The sequence below is a fragment of the Oncorhynchus kisutch genome, linkage group LG22 (genome assembly GCF_002021735.2).
Source record: "Oncorhynchus kisutch isolate 150728-3 linkage group LG22, Okis_V2, whole genome shotgun sequence".
Classification (NCBI taxonomy): Eukaryota; Metazoa; Chordata; class Actinopteri; order Salmoniformes; family Salmonidae; genus Oncorhynchus; species Oncorhynchus kisutch.
The window spans coordinates 24,864,139-24,882,182 of record NC_034195.2 but is presented as its reverse complement, the minus strand read 5'-3'; the positions used below and the strand labels follow the sequence as shown (position 1 = coordinate 24,882,182).

The 18,044-nt window shown below is 50.7% G+C and overlaps 1 protein-coding gene across 1 annotated transcript in view; it reads left to right on the top strand.

Moving 5' to 3' along the window:
• The first annotated feature begins 41 nt into the window (after positions 1-41).
• The window catches only part of carmil2 (capping protein regulator and myosin 1 linker 2), a 41,673-nt gene continuing 23,670 nt past the window's right edge, over positions 42-18,044 (top strand). The window contains exons 1-17 of the mRNA XM_020456584.2: positions 42-167; positions 433-527; positions 1,039-1,089; positions 10,207-10,266; positions 12,519-12,640; positions 12,939-13,036; positions 13,177-13,247; positions 13,386-13,535; positions 14,094-14,182; positions 14,423-14,517; positions 14,640-14,726; positions 14,933-15,042; positions 16,068-16,145; positions 16,294-16,370; positions 16,443-16,547; positions 16,706-16,775; positions 16,928-17,009. Coding sequence (XP_020312173.1) covers positions 131-167; positions 433-527; positions 1,039-1,089; positions 10,207-10,266; positions 12,519-12,640; positions 12,939-13,036; positions 13,177-13,247; positions 13,386-13,535; positions 14,094-14,182; positions 14,423-14,517; positions 14,640-14,726; positions 14,933-15,042; positions 16,068-16,145; positions 16,294-16,370; positions 16,443-16,547; positions 16,706-16,775; positions 16,928-17,009 — 1,477 coding nt within the window. The 5' untranslated portion in view covers positions 42-130. The remainder of the gene's footprint in view (positions 168-432; positions 528-1,038; positions 1,090-10,206; positions 10,267-12,518; positions 12,641-12,938; positions 13,037-13,176; positions 13,248-13,385; positions 13,536-14,093; positions 14,183-14,422; positions 14,518-14,639; positions 14,727-14,932; positions 15,043-16,067; positions 16,146-16,293; positions 16,371-16,442; positions 16,548-16,705; positions 16,776-16,927; positions 17,010-18,044) is intronic.

Below are 18,044 nucleotides of genomic sequence, written 5' to 3'. Positions count from 1 at the left end.
CTGAGTGTGGTAGACAGCAGCAGGATGTGTGTGTGTGTGTGTGTACCTCCCAGACCTGCCTGAGCTGCCTCCGCTGCTGCTACTCCCACGCTCTCTCTTACCCCTACTGACAAGAGCTGGGCCCAACATCATGGCTGGCAATACTGACATCTCTTACAGCTTGCAAGGTATGGAGCTCCACTGTTTTTCCTGCCACTTATCTTTCTCAATGTATTCCTGTTTGTCTGCTCATTTAAGATTGAGATGGCCTCTTTTTTTCTCCTGTCTCCCCCCGCCCACCCCCCCCAAATATATATTTGTGTTACGGCGGTGCCTGTGTCCTCTTGCCAAAGATCTGTCTGAATGCTGGGCTGAATCTGAAATATTTGATTTATTGTATGAATGGCTCGCTGTCCCTGTTATTGTCATTCTTCTCTATTCTCTCCTGAGAAGAGTACATCACTCAGCTGCTGAAGCCCCAGAAGATTTGTCTCATGCGGCAGGTGCAGCTAAACCAACCCAAGGGGAAGGCTGAGAGCAGGGTTCTGGTGAGTAGGGACCTCGTGGTCCCTGGGTCCAACAAATCACTGGTGGGTGGTTTTTAACCTGTTCTGGTTAAGAAAACCCTGCTTTTTGCCATCGGCTGGGGCTTGTTTGGCGCTGTTGGCATTTGTTTATGTTGACCACAGAGGGTTAAACTATATTAGCTGTGTGTGTTTAAATGTGCAAAAGAGCAGCAGCCAGTTATCTGGAATCTGGTGTGTTTGCATATTGGGCTGGAACAAAATGCTACCGGAGGGTCTCCAGGAGGAAGGTTCACCCCTAGAGAAATACAGTGTATCTGTTCGTAATGTGGCTGAAGTTACCAGGTTCCACCTGCAAGTGGAGCTATTAAGCTGACAGTCTACACTGCAATGTGAATGGGGGAGAATTTGAATAAACCTCCAATACAGTTAGCGACATACAATGTAGTCCATTCTCACTCACACACTAGACAGACAGTCATTGATCTTGTAGTGGTTACTGACATGTTTGTTTTTGTTTACACTTTGCAACCAGGTGATGACACTCTGGAGAGCTTATGTTGTCCACAGTAAGCAACCTGCCAGGGTAAGTGTTTGTGTGTTTACTCATGTCTTGAACACAGTTGCTCCAACTGTAAATCAACTACATGTTAACACCATTGCTTGAGTCTGGTTATGGTCAGTCAGGACTCATTTACAGTCTGATATGAGCTTACGGAAGAATGAGGAAATGATTGTAAAAATAGACTCCGGTTACTGGAAGTCAGGTATGTATCTCCCTTTAGAAGAAATACCCAGCCAGTGCCAACTGAGTCCCAGCACATACCTGAAATAACAGTGAAGACCTGCAGGTCAAGTTGAGTATTAACTTACCGAGCAGAGGAAGGGAGCATGGCACACTAGATGGAGAGGGAGAGTGGAGGAAGGGAGCATGGCACGCTAGATGGAGAGTGGAGGAAGGGCGCATGGCACGCTAGATGGAGAGTGGAGGAAGGGAGCATGGAACGCTAGATGGAGACTGGAGGAAGGGAGCATGGCACGCTAGATAGAGAGGGAGAGTGGAGGAAGGAAGCATGGCACGCTAGATAGTGGAAGACTGGAGCATGGCACGGTAGATAGGGAGAGTGGAGGAAGGGAGCATGGCACGCTAGATGGAGAGTGGAGGAAGGGAGCATGGCACGCTAGATGGAGAGTGGAGGAAGGGAGCATGGCACGCTAGATGGAGAGGGAGAGTGGAGGAAGGGAGCATGGCACGCTAGATAGAGAGGGAGAGTGGAGGAAGGGAGCATGGCACGCCAGATAGAGAGGGAGACTGGAGGAAGGGAGCATGGCACGCTAGATAGTGGAAGACGGGAGCATGGCAAGGTAGATGGGGAGAGTAGAGGAAGGGAACATGGCACGCTAGGGAGAGTGGAGGAAGGGAGTATGGCACGCTAGGGAGAGTGGAGGAAGGGAGTATGGCACGCTAGGGAGAGTGGAGGAAGGGAGTATGGCACGCTAGGGAGAGTGGAGGAAGGGAGCATGGCACGCTAGATAGAGAGGGAGACTGGAGGAAGGGAGCATGGCACGCTAGATAGAGAGGGAGACTGGAGGAAGGGAGCATGGCACGCTAGATAGAGAGGGAGACTGGAGGAAGGGAGCATGGCACGCTAGATAGAGAGGGAGACTGGAGGAAGGGAGCATGGCACGCTAGATAGAGAGGGAGACTGGAGGAAGGGAGCATGGCACGCTAGATAGAGAGGGAGACTGGAGGAAGGGAGCATGGCACGCTAGATAGAGAGGGAGACTGGAGGAAGGGAGCATGGCACGCTAGATAGAGAGGGAGACTGGAGGAAGGGAGCATGGCACGCTAGATAGTGGAAGACGGGAGCATGGCACGGTAGATAGATGGGGAGAGTGGAGGAAGGGAGCATGGCACACTAGGGAGAGTGGAGTAAGGGAGTATGGCACGCTAGGGAGAGTGGAGGAAGGGAGCATGGCACGCTAGATGGAGAGGGAGAGTGGAGGAAGGGAGCATGGCACGCTAGATGGAGAGGGGAGGAAGGGAGCATGGCACACTAGATGGAGAGTGGATGAAGGGAGCATGGCACGCTAGATGGAGAGTGGAGGAAGGGAGCATGGCACGCTAGATGGAGAGTGGAGGAAGGGAGCATGGCACGCTAGATGGAGAGTGGAGGAAGGGAGCATGGCACGCTAGATGGAGAGTGGAGGATGGGAGCATGGCACGCTAGATGGAGAGTGGAGGAAGGGAGCATGGCACGCTAGATGGAGAGTGGAGGAAGGGAGCATGGCACGCTAGATGGAGAGTGGAGGAAGGGAGCATGGCACGCTAGATGGAGAGTGGAGGAAGGGAGCATGGTACGCTAGATGGAGAGTGGAGGAAGGGAGCATGGAACGCTAGATGGAGACTGGAGGAAGGGAGCATGGCACGCTAGATAGAGAGGGAGAGTGGAGGAAGGAAGCATGGCACGCTAGATAGTGGAAGACTGGAGCATGGCACGGTAGATAGGGAGAGTGGAGGAAGGGAGCATGGCACGCTAGATGGAGAGTGGAGGAAGGGAGCATGGCACGCTAGATGGAGAGTGGAGGAAGGGAGCATGGCACGCTAGATGGAGAGTGGAGGAAGGGAGCATGGCACGCTAGATGGAGAGTGGAGGAAGGGAGCATGGCACGCTAGATAGAGAGGGAGAGTGGAGGAAGGGAGCATGGCACGCCAGATAGTGGAAGACGGGAGCATGGCAAGGTAGATGGGGAGAGTAGAGGAAGGGAACATGGCACGCTAGGGAGAGTGGAGGAAGGGAGTATGGCACGCTAGGGAGAGTGGAGGAAGGGAGTATGGCACGCTAGGGAGAGTGGAGGAAGGGAGTATGGCACGCTAGGGAGAGTGGAGGAAGGGAGCATGGCACGCTAGATAGAGAGGGAGACTGGAGGAAGGGAGCATGGCACGCTAGATAGAGAGGGAGACTGGAGGAAGGGAGCATGGCACGCTAGATAGAGAGGGAGACTGGAGGAAGGGAGCATGGCACGCTAGATAGAGAGGGAGACTGGAGGAAGGGAGCATGGCACGCTAGATAGAGAGGGAGACTGGAGGAAGGGAGCATGGCACGCTAGATAGAGAGGGAGACTGGAGGAAGGGAGCATGGCACGCTAGATAGAGAGGGAGACTGGAGGAAGGGAGCATGGCACGCTAGATAGAGAGGGAGACTGGAGGAAGGGAGCATGGCACGCTAGATAGAGAGGGAGACTGGAGGAAGGGAGCATGGCACGCTAGATAGAGAGGGAGACTGGAGGAAGGGAGCATGGCACGCTAGATAGTGGAAGACGGGAGCATGGCACGGTAGATAGATGGGGAGAGTGGAGGAAGGGAGCATGGCACACTAGGGAGAGTGGAGTAAGGGAGTATGGCACGCTAGGGAGAGTGGAGGAAGGGAGCATGGCACGCTAGATGGAGAGGGAGAGTGGAGGAAGGGAGCATGGCACGCTAGATGGAGAGGGGAGGAAGGGAGCATGGCACACTAGATGGAGAGTGGATGAAGGGAGCATGGCACGCTAGATGGAGAGTGGAGGAAGGGAGCATGGCACGCTAGATGGAGAGTGGAGGAAGGGAGCATGGCACGCTAGATGGAGAGTGGAGGAAGGGAGCATGGCACGCTAGATGGAGAGTGGAGGATGGGAGCATGGCACGCTAGATGGAGAGTGGAGGAAGGGAGCATGGTACGCTAGATGGAGAGTGGAGGAAGGGAGCATGGCACGCTAGATGGAGAGTGGAGGAAGGGAGCATGGCACTCTAGATGGAGAGGGAGAGTGGAGGAAGGGAGCATGGCACGCTAGATGGAGAGGGAGGGTGGAGGAAGGGAGCATGGCACGCTAGATGGAGAGGGAGAGTGGAGGAAGGGAGCATGGCACGCTAGATGGAGAGGGAGAGTGGAGGAAGGGAGCATGGTACGCTAGAGGGAGAGTGGAGGAAGGGAGCTTGCCACGCTAGATGGAGAGTGGAGGAAGGGAGCATGGCACGCTAGATGGAGAGTGGAGGAAGGGAGCATGGCACGCTAGATGGAGAGTGGAGGAAGGGAGCATGGCACGCTAGATGGAGAGTGGAGGAAGGGAGCATGGCACGCTAGATGGAGAGTGGAGGAAGGGAGCATGGCACGCTAGATGGAGAGTGGAGGAAGGGAGCATGGCACTCTAGATGGAGAGGGAGAGTGGAGGAAGGGAGCATGGCACGCTAGATGGAGAGGGAGGGTGGAGGAAGGGAGCATGGCACGCTAGATGGAGAGGGAGAGTGGAGGAAGGGAGCATGGCACGCTAGATGGAGAGGGAGAGTGGAGGAAGGGAGCATGGTACGCTAGAGGGAGAGTGGAGGAAGGGAGCATGCCACGCTAGATGGAGAGTGGAGGAAGGGAGCATGGCACGCTAGATGGAGAGTGGAGGAAGGGAGCATGGCACGCTAGATGGAGAGTGGAGGAAGGGAGCACGGCACGCTAGATGGAGAGTGGAGGAAGGGAGCACGGCACGCTAGATGGAGAGTGGAGGAAGGGAGCACGGCACACTAGATGGAGAATGGAGGAAGGGAGCACGGCACGCTAGATGGAGAGTGGAGGAAGGGAGCATGGCACGCTAGATGGAGAGTGGAGGAAGGGAGCATGGCACGCTAGATGGAGAGTGGAGGAAGGGAGCATGGCACGCTAGATGGAGAGTGGAGGAAGGGAGCATGGCACGCTAGATGGAGAGTGGAGGAAGGGAGCATGGCACGCTAGATGGAGAGTGGAGGAAGGGAGCATGGCACGCTAGATGGAGAGGGAGAGTGGAGGAAGGGAGCATGGCACGCTAGATGGAGAGGGAGGGTGGAGGAAGGGAGCATGGCACGCTAGATGGAGAGGGAGAGTGGAGGAAGGGAGCATGGCACGCTAGATGGAGAGGGAGAGTGGCACGCTAGATGGAGAGTGGAGGAAGGGAGCATGGCACGCTAGATGGAGAGTGGAGGAAGGGAGCATGGCACGCTAGATGGAGAGTGGAGGAAGGGAGCATGGCACGCTAGATGGAGAGTGGAGGAAGGGAGCATGGCACGCTAGATGGAGAGGGAGAGTGGAGGAAGGGAGCATGGCACGCTAGATGGAGAGGGAGGGTGGAGGAAGGGAGCATGGCACGCTAGATGGAGAGGGAGAGTGGAGGAAGGGAGCATGGCACGCTAGATGGAGAGGGAGAGTGGAGGAAGGGAGCATGGCACGCTAGATGGAGAGGGAGAGTGGCACGCTAGATGGAGAGTGGAGGAAGGGAGCATGGCACGCTAGATGGAGAGTGGAGGAAGGGAGCATGGCACGCTAGATGGAGAGTGGAGGAAGGGAGCATGGCACGCTAGATGGAGAGTGGAGGAAGGGAGCATGGCACGCTAGATGGAGAGGGAGAGTGGAGGAAGGGAGCATGGCACGCTAGATGGAGAGGGAGGGTGGAGGAAGGGAGCATGGCACGCTAGATGGAGAGGGAGAGTGGAGGAAGGGAGCATGGTACGCTAGAGGGAGAGTGGAGGAAGGGAGCATGCCACGCTAGAGGGAGAGTGGAGGAAGGGAGCATGCCACGCTAGATGGAGAGTGGAGGAAGGGAGCATGGCACGCTAGGTGGAGGACGGGAGCATGGCACGCTAGATGGAGAGTGGAGGAAGGGAGCACGGCACGCTAGATGGAGAGTGGAGGAAGGGAGCATGGCACGCTAGATGGAGAGTGGAGGAAGGGAGCATGGCACGCTAGATGGAGAGGGGAGTAAGGGAGCATGGCACACTAGATGGAGAGTGGAGGAAGGGAGTATGGCACGCTAGATGGAGAGGGAGAGTGGAGGAAGGGAGCATGGCACGCTAGATGGAGAGTGGAGGAAGGGAGAATGGCACGCTAGATGGAGAGGGAGAGTGGAGGAAGGGAGCATGGCACGCTAGATGGAGAGGGGAGGAAGGGAGCATGGCACACTAGATGGAGAGTGGAGGAAGGGAGCATGGCACGCTAGATGGAGAGGGGAGGAAGGGAGCATGGCATGCTAGATGGAGAGGGAGAGTGGAGGAAGGGAGTATGGCACGCTAGGGAGAGTGGAGGAAGGGAGTATGGCACGCTAGGGAGAGTGGAGGAAGGGAGCATGGCACGCTAGATAGAGAGGGAGACTGGAGGAAGGGAGCATGGCACGCTAGATAGAGAGGGAGACTGGAGGAAGGGAGCATGGCACGCTAGATATTGGAAGACTGGAGCATGGCACGGTAGATAGATGGGGAGAGTGGAGGAAGGGAGCATGGCACGCTAGGGAGAGTGGAGGAAGGGAGCATGGCACGCTATATGGAGAGGGAGAGTGGAGGAAGGGAGCATGGCACGCTAGATGGAGAGGGGAGGAAGGGAGCATGGCACACTAGATGGAGAGTGGAGGAAGGGAGCATGGCACGCTAGATGGAGAGGGGAGGAAGGGAGCATGGCACGCTAGATGGAGAGTGGAGGAAGGGAGCATGGCACGCTAGATGGAGAGTGGAGGAAGGGAGCATGGCACGCTAGATGGAGAGTGGAGGAAGGGTGCATGGCACGCTAGATGGAGAGTGGAGGAAGGGAGCATGGCACGCTAGATGGAGAGGGAGAGTGGAGGAAGGGAGCATGGCACGCTAGATGGAGAGGGAGGGTGGAGGAAGGGAGCATGGCACGCTAGATGGAGAGGGAGAGTGGAGGAAGGGAGCATGGCACGCTAGATGGAGAGGGAGAGTGGAGGAAGGGAGCATGCCACGCTAGATGGAGAGTGGAGGAAGGGAGCATGGCACGCTAGATGGAGAGTGGAGGAAGGGAGCATGGCACGATAGATGGAGAGTGGAGGAAGGGAGCATGGCACGCTAGATGGAGAGTGGAGGAAGGGAGCATGGCACGCTAGATGGAGAGTGGAGGAAGGGAGCATGGCACGCTAGATGGAGAGTGGAGGAAGGGAGCATGGCACGCTAGGGAGAGTGGAGGAAGGGAGCATGGCACGCTAGGGAGAGTGGAGGAAGGGAGTATGGCACGCTAGGGAGAGTGGAGGAAGGGAGCATGGCACGCTAGATGGAGAGGGAGAGTGGAGGAAGGGAGCATGGCACGCTAGATGGCGAGGGGAGTAAGGGAGCATGGCACACTAGATGGAGAGTGGAGGAAGGGAGTATGGCACGCTAGATGGAGAGGGAGAGTGGAGGAAGGGAGCATGGCACGCTAGATGGAGAGTGGAGGAAGGGAGAATGGCACGCTAGATGGAGAGGGAGAGTGGAGGAAGGGAGCATTGCACGCTAGATGGAGAGGGGAGGAAGGGAGCATGGCACACTAGATGGAGAGTGGAGGAAGGGAGCATGGCACGCTAGATGGAGAGGGGAGGAAGGGAGCATGGCATGCTAGATGGAGAGGGAGAGTGGAGGAAGGGAGCATGGCACGCTAGATGGAGAGGGAGAGTGGAGGAAGGGAGAATGGCACGCTAGATGGAGAGGGAGAGTGGAGGAAGGGAGCATGGCACGCTAGATGGAGAGGGAGAGTGGAGGAAGGGAGCATGGTACGCTAGAGGGAGAGTGGAGGAAGGGAGCATGGCACGCTAGATGGAGAGTGGAGGAAGGGAGCATGGCACGCTAGATGGAGAGTGGAGGATGGGAGCATGGCACGCTAGATGGAGAGTGGAGGAAGGGAGCATGGCACGCTAGATGGAGAGGGGAGGAAGGGAGCATGGCACGCTAGATGGAGAGGGAGAGTGGAGGAAGGAAGCATGGCACGCTAGATAGAGAGGGAGAGTGGAGGAAGGGAGCATGGCACGCTAGATAGAGAGGGAGAGTGGAGGAAGGGAGCATGGCACGCTAGATGGAGAGGGAGAGTGGAGGAAGGGAGCATGGTACGCTAGAGGGAGAGTGGAGGAAGGGAGCATGCCATGCTAGATGGAGAGTGGAGGAAGGGAGCATGGCACGCTAGATGGAGAGTGGAGGAAGGGAGCATGGCACGCTAGATGGAGAGTGGAGGAAGGGAGCATGGCACGCTAGATGGAGAGTGGAGGAAGGGAGCATGGCACGCTAGATGGAGAGTGGAGGAAGGGAGCATGGCACTCTAGATGGAGAGGGAGAGTGGAGGAAGGGAGCATGGCACGCTAGATGGAGAGGGAGGGAGGGTGGAGGAAGGGAGCATGGCACGCTAGATGGAGAGGGAGAGTGGAGGAAGGGAGCATGGCACGCTAGATGGAGAGGGAGAGTGGAGGAAGGGAGCATGGTACGCTAGAGGGAGAGTGGAGGAAGGGAGCATGCCACGCTAGATAGAGAGGGGAGGAAGGGAGCATGGCACGCTAGATGGAGAGTGGAGGAAGGGAGAATGGCACGCTAGATGGAGAGTAGAGGAAAGGAGCATGGCACGCTAGATGGAGAGTGGAGGAAGGGAGCATGGCACGCTAGATGGAGAGTGGAGGAAGGGAGCATGGCACGCTAGATAGGAAGGGAGCATGGCACGCTAGATGGAGAGGGGAGGAAGGGAGCATGGCACGCTAGATGGAGAGGGGAGGAAGGGAGCATGGCACGCTAGATGGAGAGTGGAGGAAGGGAGCATGGCACGCTAGATGGAGAGTGGAGGATGGGAGCATGGCACGCTAGATGGAGAGTGGAGGAAGGGAGCATGGCACGCTAGGTGGAGGAAGGGAGCATGGCACGCTAGGTGGAGGAAGGGAGAATGGCACGCTAGATAGAGAGGGGAGGAAGGGTGCATGGCACGCTAGGTGGAGGAAGGGAGCAGGGCACGCTAGGTGGAGGAAGGGACCATGGCACGCTAGGTGGAGGAAGGGAGCATGGCACGCTAGGTGGAGGAAGGGAGCATGGCACGCTAGGTGGAGGAAGGGAGCATGGCACGCTAGGTAGAGGAAGGGAGCATGGCACGCTAGATGGAGAGTGGAGGAAGGGAGCATGGCACGCTAGATGGAGAGTGGAGGAAGGGAGCATGGCACGCTAGATGGAGAGTGGAGGAAGGGAGCATGGCACGCTAGATGGAGAGTGGAGGAAGGGAGCATGGCACGCTAGATGGAGAGTGGAGGAAGGGAGCATGGCACGCTAGATGGAGAGTGGAGGAAGGGATTATGGCACGCTAGATTGAGAGTGGAGGAAGGGAGCATGGAACGCTAGATGGAGAGGGAGGGTTAAATGGAGCGGCTCAAGGCATTAGAGAGAGGATGGGACCTGTATTAGTACATTCTAATAATTGATATACAGTGTAGAAACAAGTTATGCTGGCCTCAGTTTTTGTTGTTTGTATACTTATAAAGCAGAAATGCCTCACGTGGAAAAAGGGAAGTAACACAAATAAAATGTCATCTCATGTGACTGAAAGTGGACATGACTTTACTTATGCTTATGTCAGTTGTGTACTTTGCTATAGGTACCGTGACCATGGTTGGAGGCCCATGAAGACAAATGTTTTGTTTTAAGGTTCAGTCGTAATGACCTCCCTCCCCCACTCTCCCCTGTTAGCTGACATGGTAATGAGAGCTCTTATCTTACTTTGACTCTCATTGGAGCCGTAGCTCCCGGACCCCCCCCCCCCCCCACCCCCCAACCAGGACCTCAGTCTCTCCCACTCACCCCCCCTCTCTTTCTCTCTCTTCCCGTCACCTTCCCTTTCACGGATTAACCTGTGTGAGTCAGTATACATTTTCTGTGTTTGTATCAGTGCTTCACTGGTGTCCACAGTCTGGTCTCTCCCTGCAGGTGGAAAGCTCCTTCAGCTATTTAGAGATTTATGCCATCAGCATTGAGAGTCTTAATCAGGTAAACCAAATAATGTCCTTGTATATGTGTTTAAGTGACATGTTTTGTATTGTGGTGTGTGTCACTTCTAACTTGTCTGTTCTGTTCAGCTTGAATGACGTATGTTTCTCAGTACTTCATTGAACTATTTGAAAGCTGCCTGAACCAGGATGTAAAAATGTGTTGCACATACAGTACCTGTACTGTGTATATAAAGGGAGTGCGAAACAATGGTATATGGCTGGCTGACCACTGTGACCCATGGTTACCACTGCCTGGGTGTTAAGACGTTTTAATGTCTGTTGGAAAAATAGCAGCCCTGATTGACAATAAGCTAGCTCTGATCACTGCTGGTCATGTCAATTATTTGCTGTAAAAACATGCTTTGTGCTGAATAAGAGAAACCGGGATCAGAAGCACATAGCAAATTATCCAACTCAATGCTGTTAAATGTGAACAGTAAAATATTCCGCGTCATTTCTTTGTAATTTAGCAGACATACAGGAGCAATTTGGGTGCCTTGCTCAAGGGCAAATCAACAGGTTGTTCACCTAGTCAACTTGGAGATATCAAACCAGTGACCTTCTGGTTATTGGCCCAATGTTCTTAACCGCTAGGCTACCTGCTGCTGTTGCTGTCCTCAACTCATCACCATATGTTTACAGTATTTGACCTACCACATATGAAGATGGAATTATACCAGTAAGAAATGGTGTAAACTTCAGATTTCCATCCACTCATCTGAAGAATCCCCTCCTTACGCACCTCTGGTCCCATTCCATATACACAGGATGCAGTCAAAGGTCACCAGACTTCAGTCAGGGCTCTGAGATTGTGGTGGTTTGTCTTCTGTAGCGCTGCAGAGGTTAACACTCTACGTCCTGTTGGTAGGAAACATTAGTCACCACCGCCGGGTTCAGGTACTCGAGGGGGGGGGGGGGGGTAAACATGTGCAGACAATGTCATTCTTTCTCTGACTGTTGCTCAGTTCAGTGACACCAAATATGTTTTAGAACTAACCCAAGATAGACCACAGCCTGTCGTTTCCAATGGTAATAAATGAGCCTAATAGGGTTAAACTGCATTTTAATGTCGACTTCGCTTGATATGCTTTTCCGTAAGCAGAGTTTTTACACATGCTCAGTTCTTGTGTCTCGAGGGCTATGCGAGTGGAAATTTGAAATGTAAGTTATGGAACTCCCTTGCTGACATTAAATGTGGAGAATGATACATTTGCGTTCTTGTTTTAGTTTTTTTGCACCCCCCACTTTGAGACAAAGTCAGGCGCCAATGTCACCTCTCACCACAATGTCTACAGTAGTGGGGCGCTGGTCAGTTGTTTGTTCACCCAGAACTGCCTGACTATATGTGATAAAGTGAAAACCTGCACCTGAGCCTAAACTGCTATATAGAAAATACGCTGTAGGCTACAGTCAAAGATGGTGGAACGTTTTTTTTGACAGGGGGTGCAATATTTGTTGACAGGTTTAAATGTTTCTTAAAATTTCCGACGCTGATAAAGAGCACCTCAGACGGTATCTAACTGGGCATTCACATTCTCTCAAGATGCTGAAGGAAAGAAGTCATGTTTCTCCACTCCTGTTCCCTAGTCAACATTTTGCCTACATTAATATTAAGGCTATGTGAGAGGTTACAGTCCAGATTTCAGTTTCCATTTAAGCCATCTGAACAGTAGGCTGCAGTTCCCTTGACGCGCTATAAACCTGTTGTAAGTCTCATCTTGTGACTGTCGAATATGTAAAGCACCTCACAACCACACATCCATCCACACAATAGTTAATGACCCCAAACCCACTGGGACTGCGAGCTAGGAGTCAACCCCTGCATCACTACTCTACAGGTATTCAGTTACACCAAATGAACAAGCAGAGACCGTGGGGTGGCAGCGTAGCCTAGTGGTTAGAGCGTTGGACTAGTAACTGAAAGGTTGTAAGATCAAATCCCCGAGCTGATAAGGTACAAATCTGTCCTTCTGCCCCTGAACAAGGCAGTTAACCCAGTGTTCCTAGGCCGTCATTGAAAATAAGAATTTGTTCTTAACTGACTTGCCTAGTTAAATAAAGGTAAAATATATATTTTTTTAAAGAGACAGTGTTAATGTGTTTCCAAGTTCATGTGTCCACTAACCACTATACCATTTAGACAATGTTTCTGTCAGAATGTGTATCTGTGTCTCTGCATGGTGGTTGTATTTAATGGTGTTGACAGACCGATAGAAAGACACCTTTGTACTGTGTGTGTTGACCATTCAGGTGGTGATTGAGACGGACAGACAGACCTACTCTCTCAGTCTGACGTCTGTTGAGGACCTCGAGGCTATGGTCAGTCATGTGACAGCTTCTCTGAAGAAGATCTTCCCTGATTCATCTCCAGGGTGAGTGTCGTGGCAATGCAGATGGACATTTTCCTCCCTCAAACATGGTGAGAGTTGCTTGTGATATACTTATAGCAGAAACCTCTGAGGTGAAACATCTACACATTAACCAACTGATTAGGGTTCCTCTTCTATCCTCTTCTATCCAAGGAATGGAGCTTTTTTTACTCAGAGAGGTCACTTCTGAATCATATTTCAATCCAATGCCGATGATAAAGTGGATACCTAATGTTAATATCTGTCATTTTAAGACGATTAAAATGTGTGACATGTATGTGTGTCGATTTCCTGCCCTCAGGAAGGTCCTGAAGAAGATCCCTCCAGACCTGCAGGAGCGGCTGTGGAACCTGGCAACCCGGGTGGAGGAGCACCTGACTGGAACACTGGGACCATGTGGTCAGTAGAATTAATCTGAGCACTGCAGCATTGTCCCCTCACTTGTGTCTTTCGTACTATGTGGACATTGTGTAGGTGTGTGGACGTGGATTTGTACAGTATTTGATCGCTCTGCCATTCCTTGGTTCTCTACACTACAGGAGGCTTCTCAGAGACGTATGCTGCTCTATGTGACTTCAATGAATTACCTTGCAGAGAGGAAGTCCAATGGGTGAGTAGGTTACCATCCCCCTATGACGACACAACATTCAATGTTTCTGATTGAAAAAATTATCTACTATTAATATCAACTGACGTAGTCACACATCAAGAATATTAGTAAAGGTGTTTATGATTTATATTCTGTCAGGATGTGGACAACATTTACTATGTCCAGAATTGTCGGGAATTCAACCTCCTGGATTTCAGTCATCTGGAAAACAGAGATTTGGCCTTATCAGTGGCTGCACTTTCCTTCAACCAATGGTTCACCAAGATCTCCAGCAAAGACCTCAAACTGGTAAACATTTTAGCTACATCTTGGTCTGTTTCTCCAGGTCCAGTTGGAGAGCTCACTGTCTCATGTTATCACTCTCTATCCCTGAGTACTGCTCTCTCTGGGCCTGTCATGACTGTCTGTACGTGTTGGCAGTGTGAGCTGATGATGGGATCCTGTGGCTGACCTAACTGGCAGCCTGGTCTAGGCTGCAGGGCCTAGCAGGGCTTATCAACAGTCATCACATGTACACACAGACTGTTGTGCCCTGGAGGCAGGGCACGATAATGACTTCATAATCTAGCTACTTTTGTGTTAGTGATACTGGAGTGCCTTTAGGCAATCACATGGCTATGATGGAGTTCAGGCGAAATGACCTTCATGATAAGGGAGAGAAGCTGTCTTGAACTGCACAGATGTAGTTATATTCTACAGGAAAATGTATTTAAGGTGGTTTGCGACCAGAGAAAAGGGCTGACACTGAAGATGGAGATCATATGGAGATTCTCATTGAGATTAGATTTCCTGTCCGTGTATGGAGGCGGGATGGCTATAATAATCCCCCTCTGTATCTATCCGCAGAGCTCAGAGGTCCAAGAGCAGGTTCTCTTCATGATCAACAGATCCTCCACTTTGGAGGAGGTGTGTCTAGAGGGATGTGGGCTCAAACTGTGAGTAGTCTACTACCTGATACACCTTCACCTCATTAAAAAATCCCTTACTCCCTCCCTCTCTTACCTCCCTCCTTCTCTCCCAAAACAGTCTACCTGGTGCCAGAAGCACAGAGGAAGTGGGAAATCTTTGGATGACATTTGATTTATGTGATTGGTTGACACTTCATTATTCATTTTAGTTCACAGGAATAACTATTTTCCATTCCTCTTTCTCTCTCCTTGCCCTTGCTCTTGTAGGGATTTTGCAGTGAAGATGGCCTGTGCCCTGCGAGATCACACCTGCTCCGCCATCCACACCATCAACCTGTCAGCCAATCACATAGAGGACAAAGGCAAGCATTTAGTTACCATTGAAAACTTTTTAGGTTTGTCAATGTCCATTGCTAGTGTTCCCTGGAATGGCTAGTGACTACTCATCTGCTCATGTGTGTAACGTTGTGATATCTGTCATCAGGTGTGATAGCTCTCAGTCAGGAACTGGAGAATCTGCCCAATGGTCTCACCCAGCTGTCCCTCTCCAGGATTAGTGTCTCTCACAAAGGTACATTCCAACTCTTTTGTCTGCTGTACCCTTTTGACATGTCCATCTTCCACAAAGATGTGAATGTAATGTCTTTTACATATTCTATTGAAAGCATGCTTGACTACTTGGGTTGCTTTTGTTAGTGCTACATACTGTGAATAAGTAGAGATCCGTGCAGCTTCTTTTCTCTCTCTGATTCCGTTCCCTCCCTTCCATCTATCCAGGTCTAGGAAATCTGACTCAGGCGTTACGGCAGAACAAGGCCTTCTCCAGCTCTCTGTGTCACCTGGACCTGTCAGGGAATACAGGCATTCTGGCTACAGAGGAAGCTGTGGTGAGTGCGGGGGCAGCACTTGTTTTCAGTTCACTTCTTAGAATTCAGTCTCGCTCGCTCCATACACTATTACACTTGAGTAAAGCTCCATACTGTAGGCTATGCTAATCTCAGCTAAATGCATGTTGTAATGTATAGGGTGTATGCTATGGAACATTAACTCTGTGCTTATATTCAGTAATGGGTTGTCTAGAATTTTATTTTACAAAGGGAGTTTGTTTTGCCAGTACAGTCTCAAGTGACAGGATATGCATTCTACTTGATATCGATATGTGACAGGATATGTAATTCTACTTGATACTGATATGTGACAGGATATGCATGCTACTTGATATCGATATGTGACAGGATATGTATTCTACTTGATACTGATATGTGACAGGATATGCATGCTACTTGATATCGATATGTGACAGGATATGCATGCTACTTGATACTGATATGTGACAGGATATGCATGCTACTTGATACTGATATGTGACAGGATATGCATGCTACTTGATACTGATATGTGACAGGATATGCATGCTACGTGATACTGAAATGTGACAGGATATGCATCCTACTTGATACTGAAATGTGACAGGATATGCATGCTACTTGATACTGAAATGTGACAGGATATGCATGCTACTTGATACTGATATGTGACAGGATATGCATTCTACTTGATACTGATGTGACAGGATATGCATGCTACTTGATACTGATATGTGACAGGATATGCATGCTACTTGATACTGAAATGTGACAGGATATGCATGCTACTTGATACTGATATGTGACAGGATATGCATGCTACTTGATACTGATATGTGACAGGATATGCATGCTACTTGATACTGATATGTGACAGGATATGCATGCTACTTGATACTGATATGACTTAATGATACCGGAGGAATCTCAATCAGAGTAAATGTATTACTCCACTGTACAGTGTTGAATTGAGTTGCCCTGTAGTTGGGTTTGGCTCTAGTCTACAGGACCATAGCACTGAATAGTTTTACATCTTTACCTGTCAGAACCTGTTTAAGTTCCTGTCTGGGACCAATGCTGTATCTTACCTGGACCTGAGTGGCACAGACTGCCCTGTGGACACTGTAAGTGGCCTTTGCCCTTTCACCTCCAGCCAGTTTCTGTCATATTCATCCATTTAAAATATACAACCTGATCTGCTTTTCGATGTCACATGTTTGTGCCAATGTGAACCAATGAACCTTTACATCCCCAACTTCCTTCTCTCCCTAGCTGTTTGTATCTCTGTCAGCAGGCTGCTGCCCCAACCTGGCCCACCTCAACCTGTCCAGAAACCCCTTCTCCCACAGGTGAGCTCCCTGCCAGCTGTCATCTCTGACTAGTGTTGCCCAACCCATCCACTGACCTGTCTCTGTCCCCAGGAAGGTGAGGGAAGTGACGAGGGCTGTAAAGGAATTCTTCAGTAAGAGCAATGAGCTCAGATACGTGGGATTGGCAGGAACCAAACTACCCCCAGAGGCTCTCAGGTGAGCACCGTTGGAATGTTAAACCAGTGCATGCCAAACAGAATGTGATGCCTACTTATAATTATGTGTTTGCATTTTGATTGACATATTTATGTGTATACTGCTGTTTGATACGCATATTTTTGTGGTGAAATGAACCCAATCGGTCTTGTATGCAGATTGTTGTTGCAGGGTCTTGCCACAAATACTCATCTGTGTGGGCTGGAGCTAGACCTGAGTGGCTGTGAGGTACCTATGATTTAATATTGTAACCTAACCTTTACACATTTTTCTATCACAATGAACTGTACACACACACCGTTGACTTTTTTTAATCATCACTAACCAGGTAGCTGAGCTAGGTTTTGTCTGGCTGATAATCATGTGTATTATATGTGCAGCTGAGGTCTGCTGGGGCCCAGGTGATTCAGGAGCACATATTTGAAGCCAAGGCCATCAGCAGTCTGGACCTCTCTGACAATGGTATGATTCCTCACCTCGCCCATTTTCTCTCTCGCTCTCTCTCCTTCTCACCTTCTCTCTCTCGCGCCTTCTCTCTATCGCTCTCTGAATCGGATGCTCTCTCATTTTCTTCCTACCTGGAGAGAGTACAGGGAGGTGTGTGTGTTAGGTGGTGCCAGCAGGTGATAAATCACACACAATTCAGATAATATAACATACATTATTCTCAGTGTGTGTGTGTCTCATGGGATGATCCCCTGCTCTATAGCACAATGAGGAGAGGCCAGGACCAGCCCAGCCTCACCAAGGGGGAGTGGAGGGGGCTGAAGGGCTGTTCTGGGAACTGTTCAGGGGGACTCAGGGGGACCAGTGTGTGGGCATCATTACGATCAAACCCCTTCACTAGAGTAGAGTATTCTGTATACATTTCTGAGCAGGAATCTCAGAGGACAACCAAATGCTGCAGGCAATTTATATTCAAGGCCAAAGAAAACATTTGGTTTTCCATTAATAATATGAAATGCGAAGTACCTGTTTTTTCTGCATTATTATTATAACTAGGCATACTTTGGAACTACCAATATAAATGAGAAAATGCCATTCTCTTCTCTTACTATGATCTACAGTGGTTTGCGAAGATATTCATCCCCCTTTGGCATTTTTCCTATTTTATTGCCTTTACAACCTGGAATTTAAATGTTTTTGGGGGGTGTTTGTATCATTTGATTTACACAACAGGCCTACCACGTTAAAGATGCAAAATTTGTTATTGTGAAACAGGAAATAAGACAAAAAAAAGAAAGAACTTGAGCGTTTTGCAGCAATTACAGCTACAAGTCTCTTGGGGAATGTCTCTAGAAGCTTGGCATATCAAGCCATTATGATTTTTGCCCATTCTTCAAGGCAAAACTGCTCCAGCTCCTTCAAGTTGGATGGGTTCCGCTGGTGTACAGCAATATTTAAGTCGTACCACAGATTCTCAATTGGATTGAGGTCTGGGCTTTGACTAGGCCATTCCAAGACATTTAAACATTTCCCAAATGTTTCCCAACCACT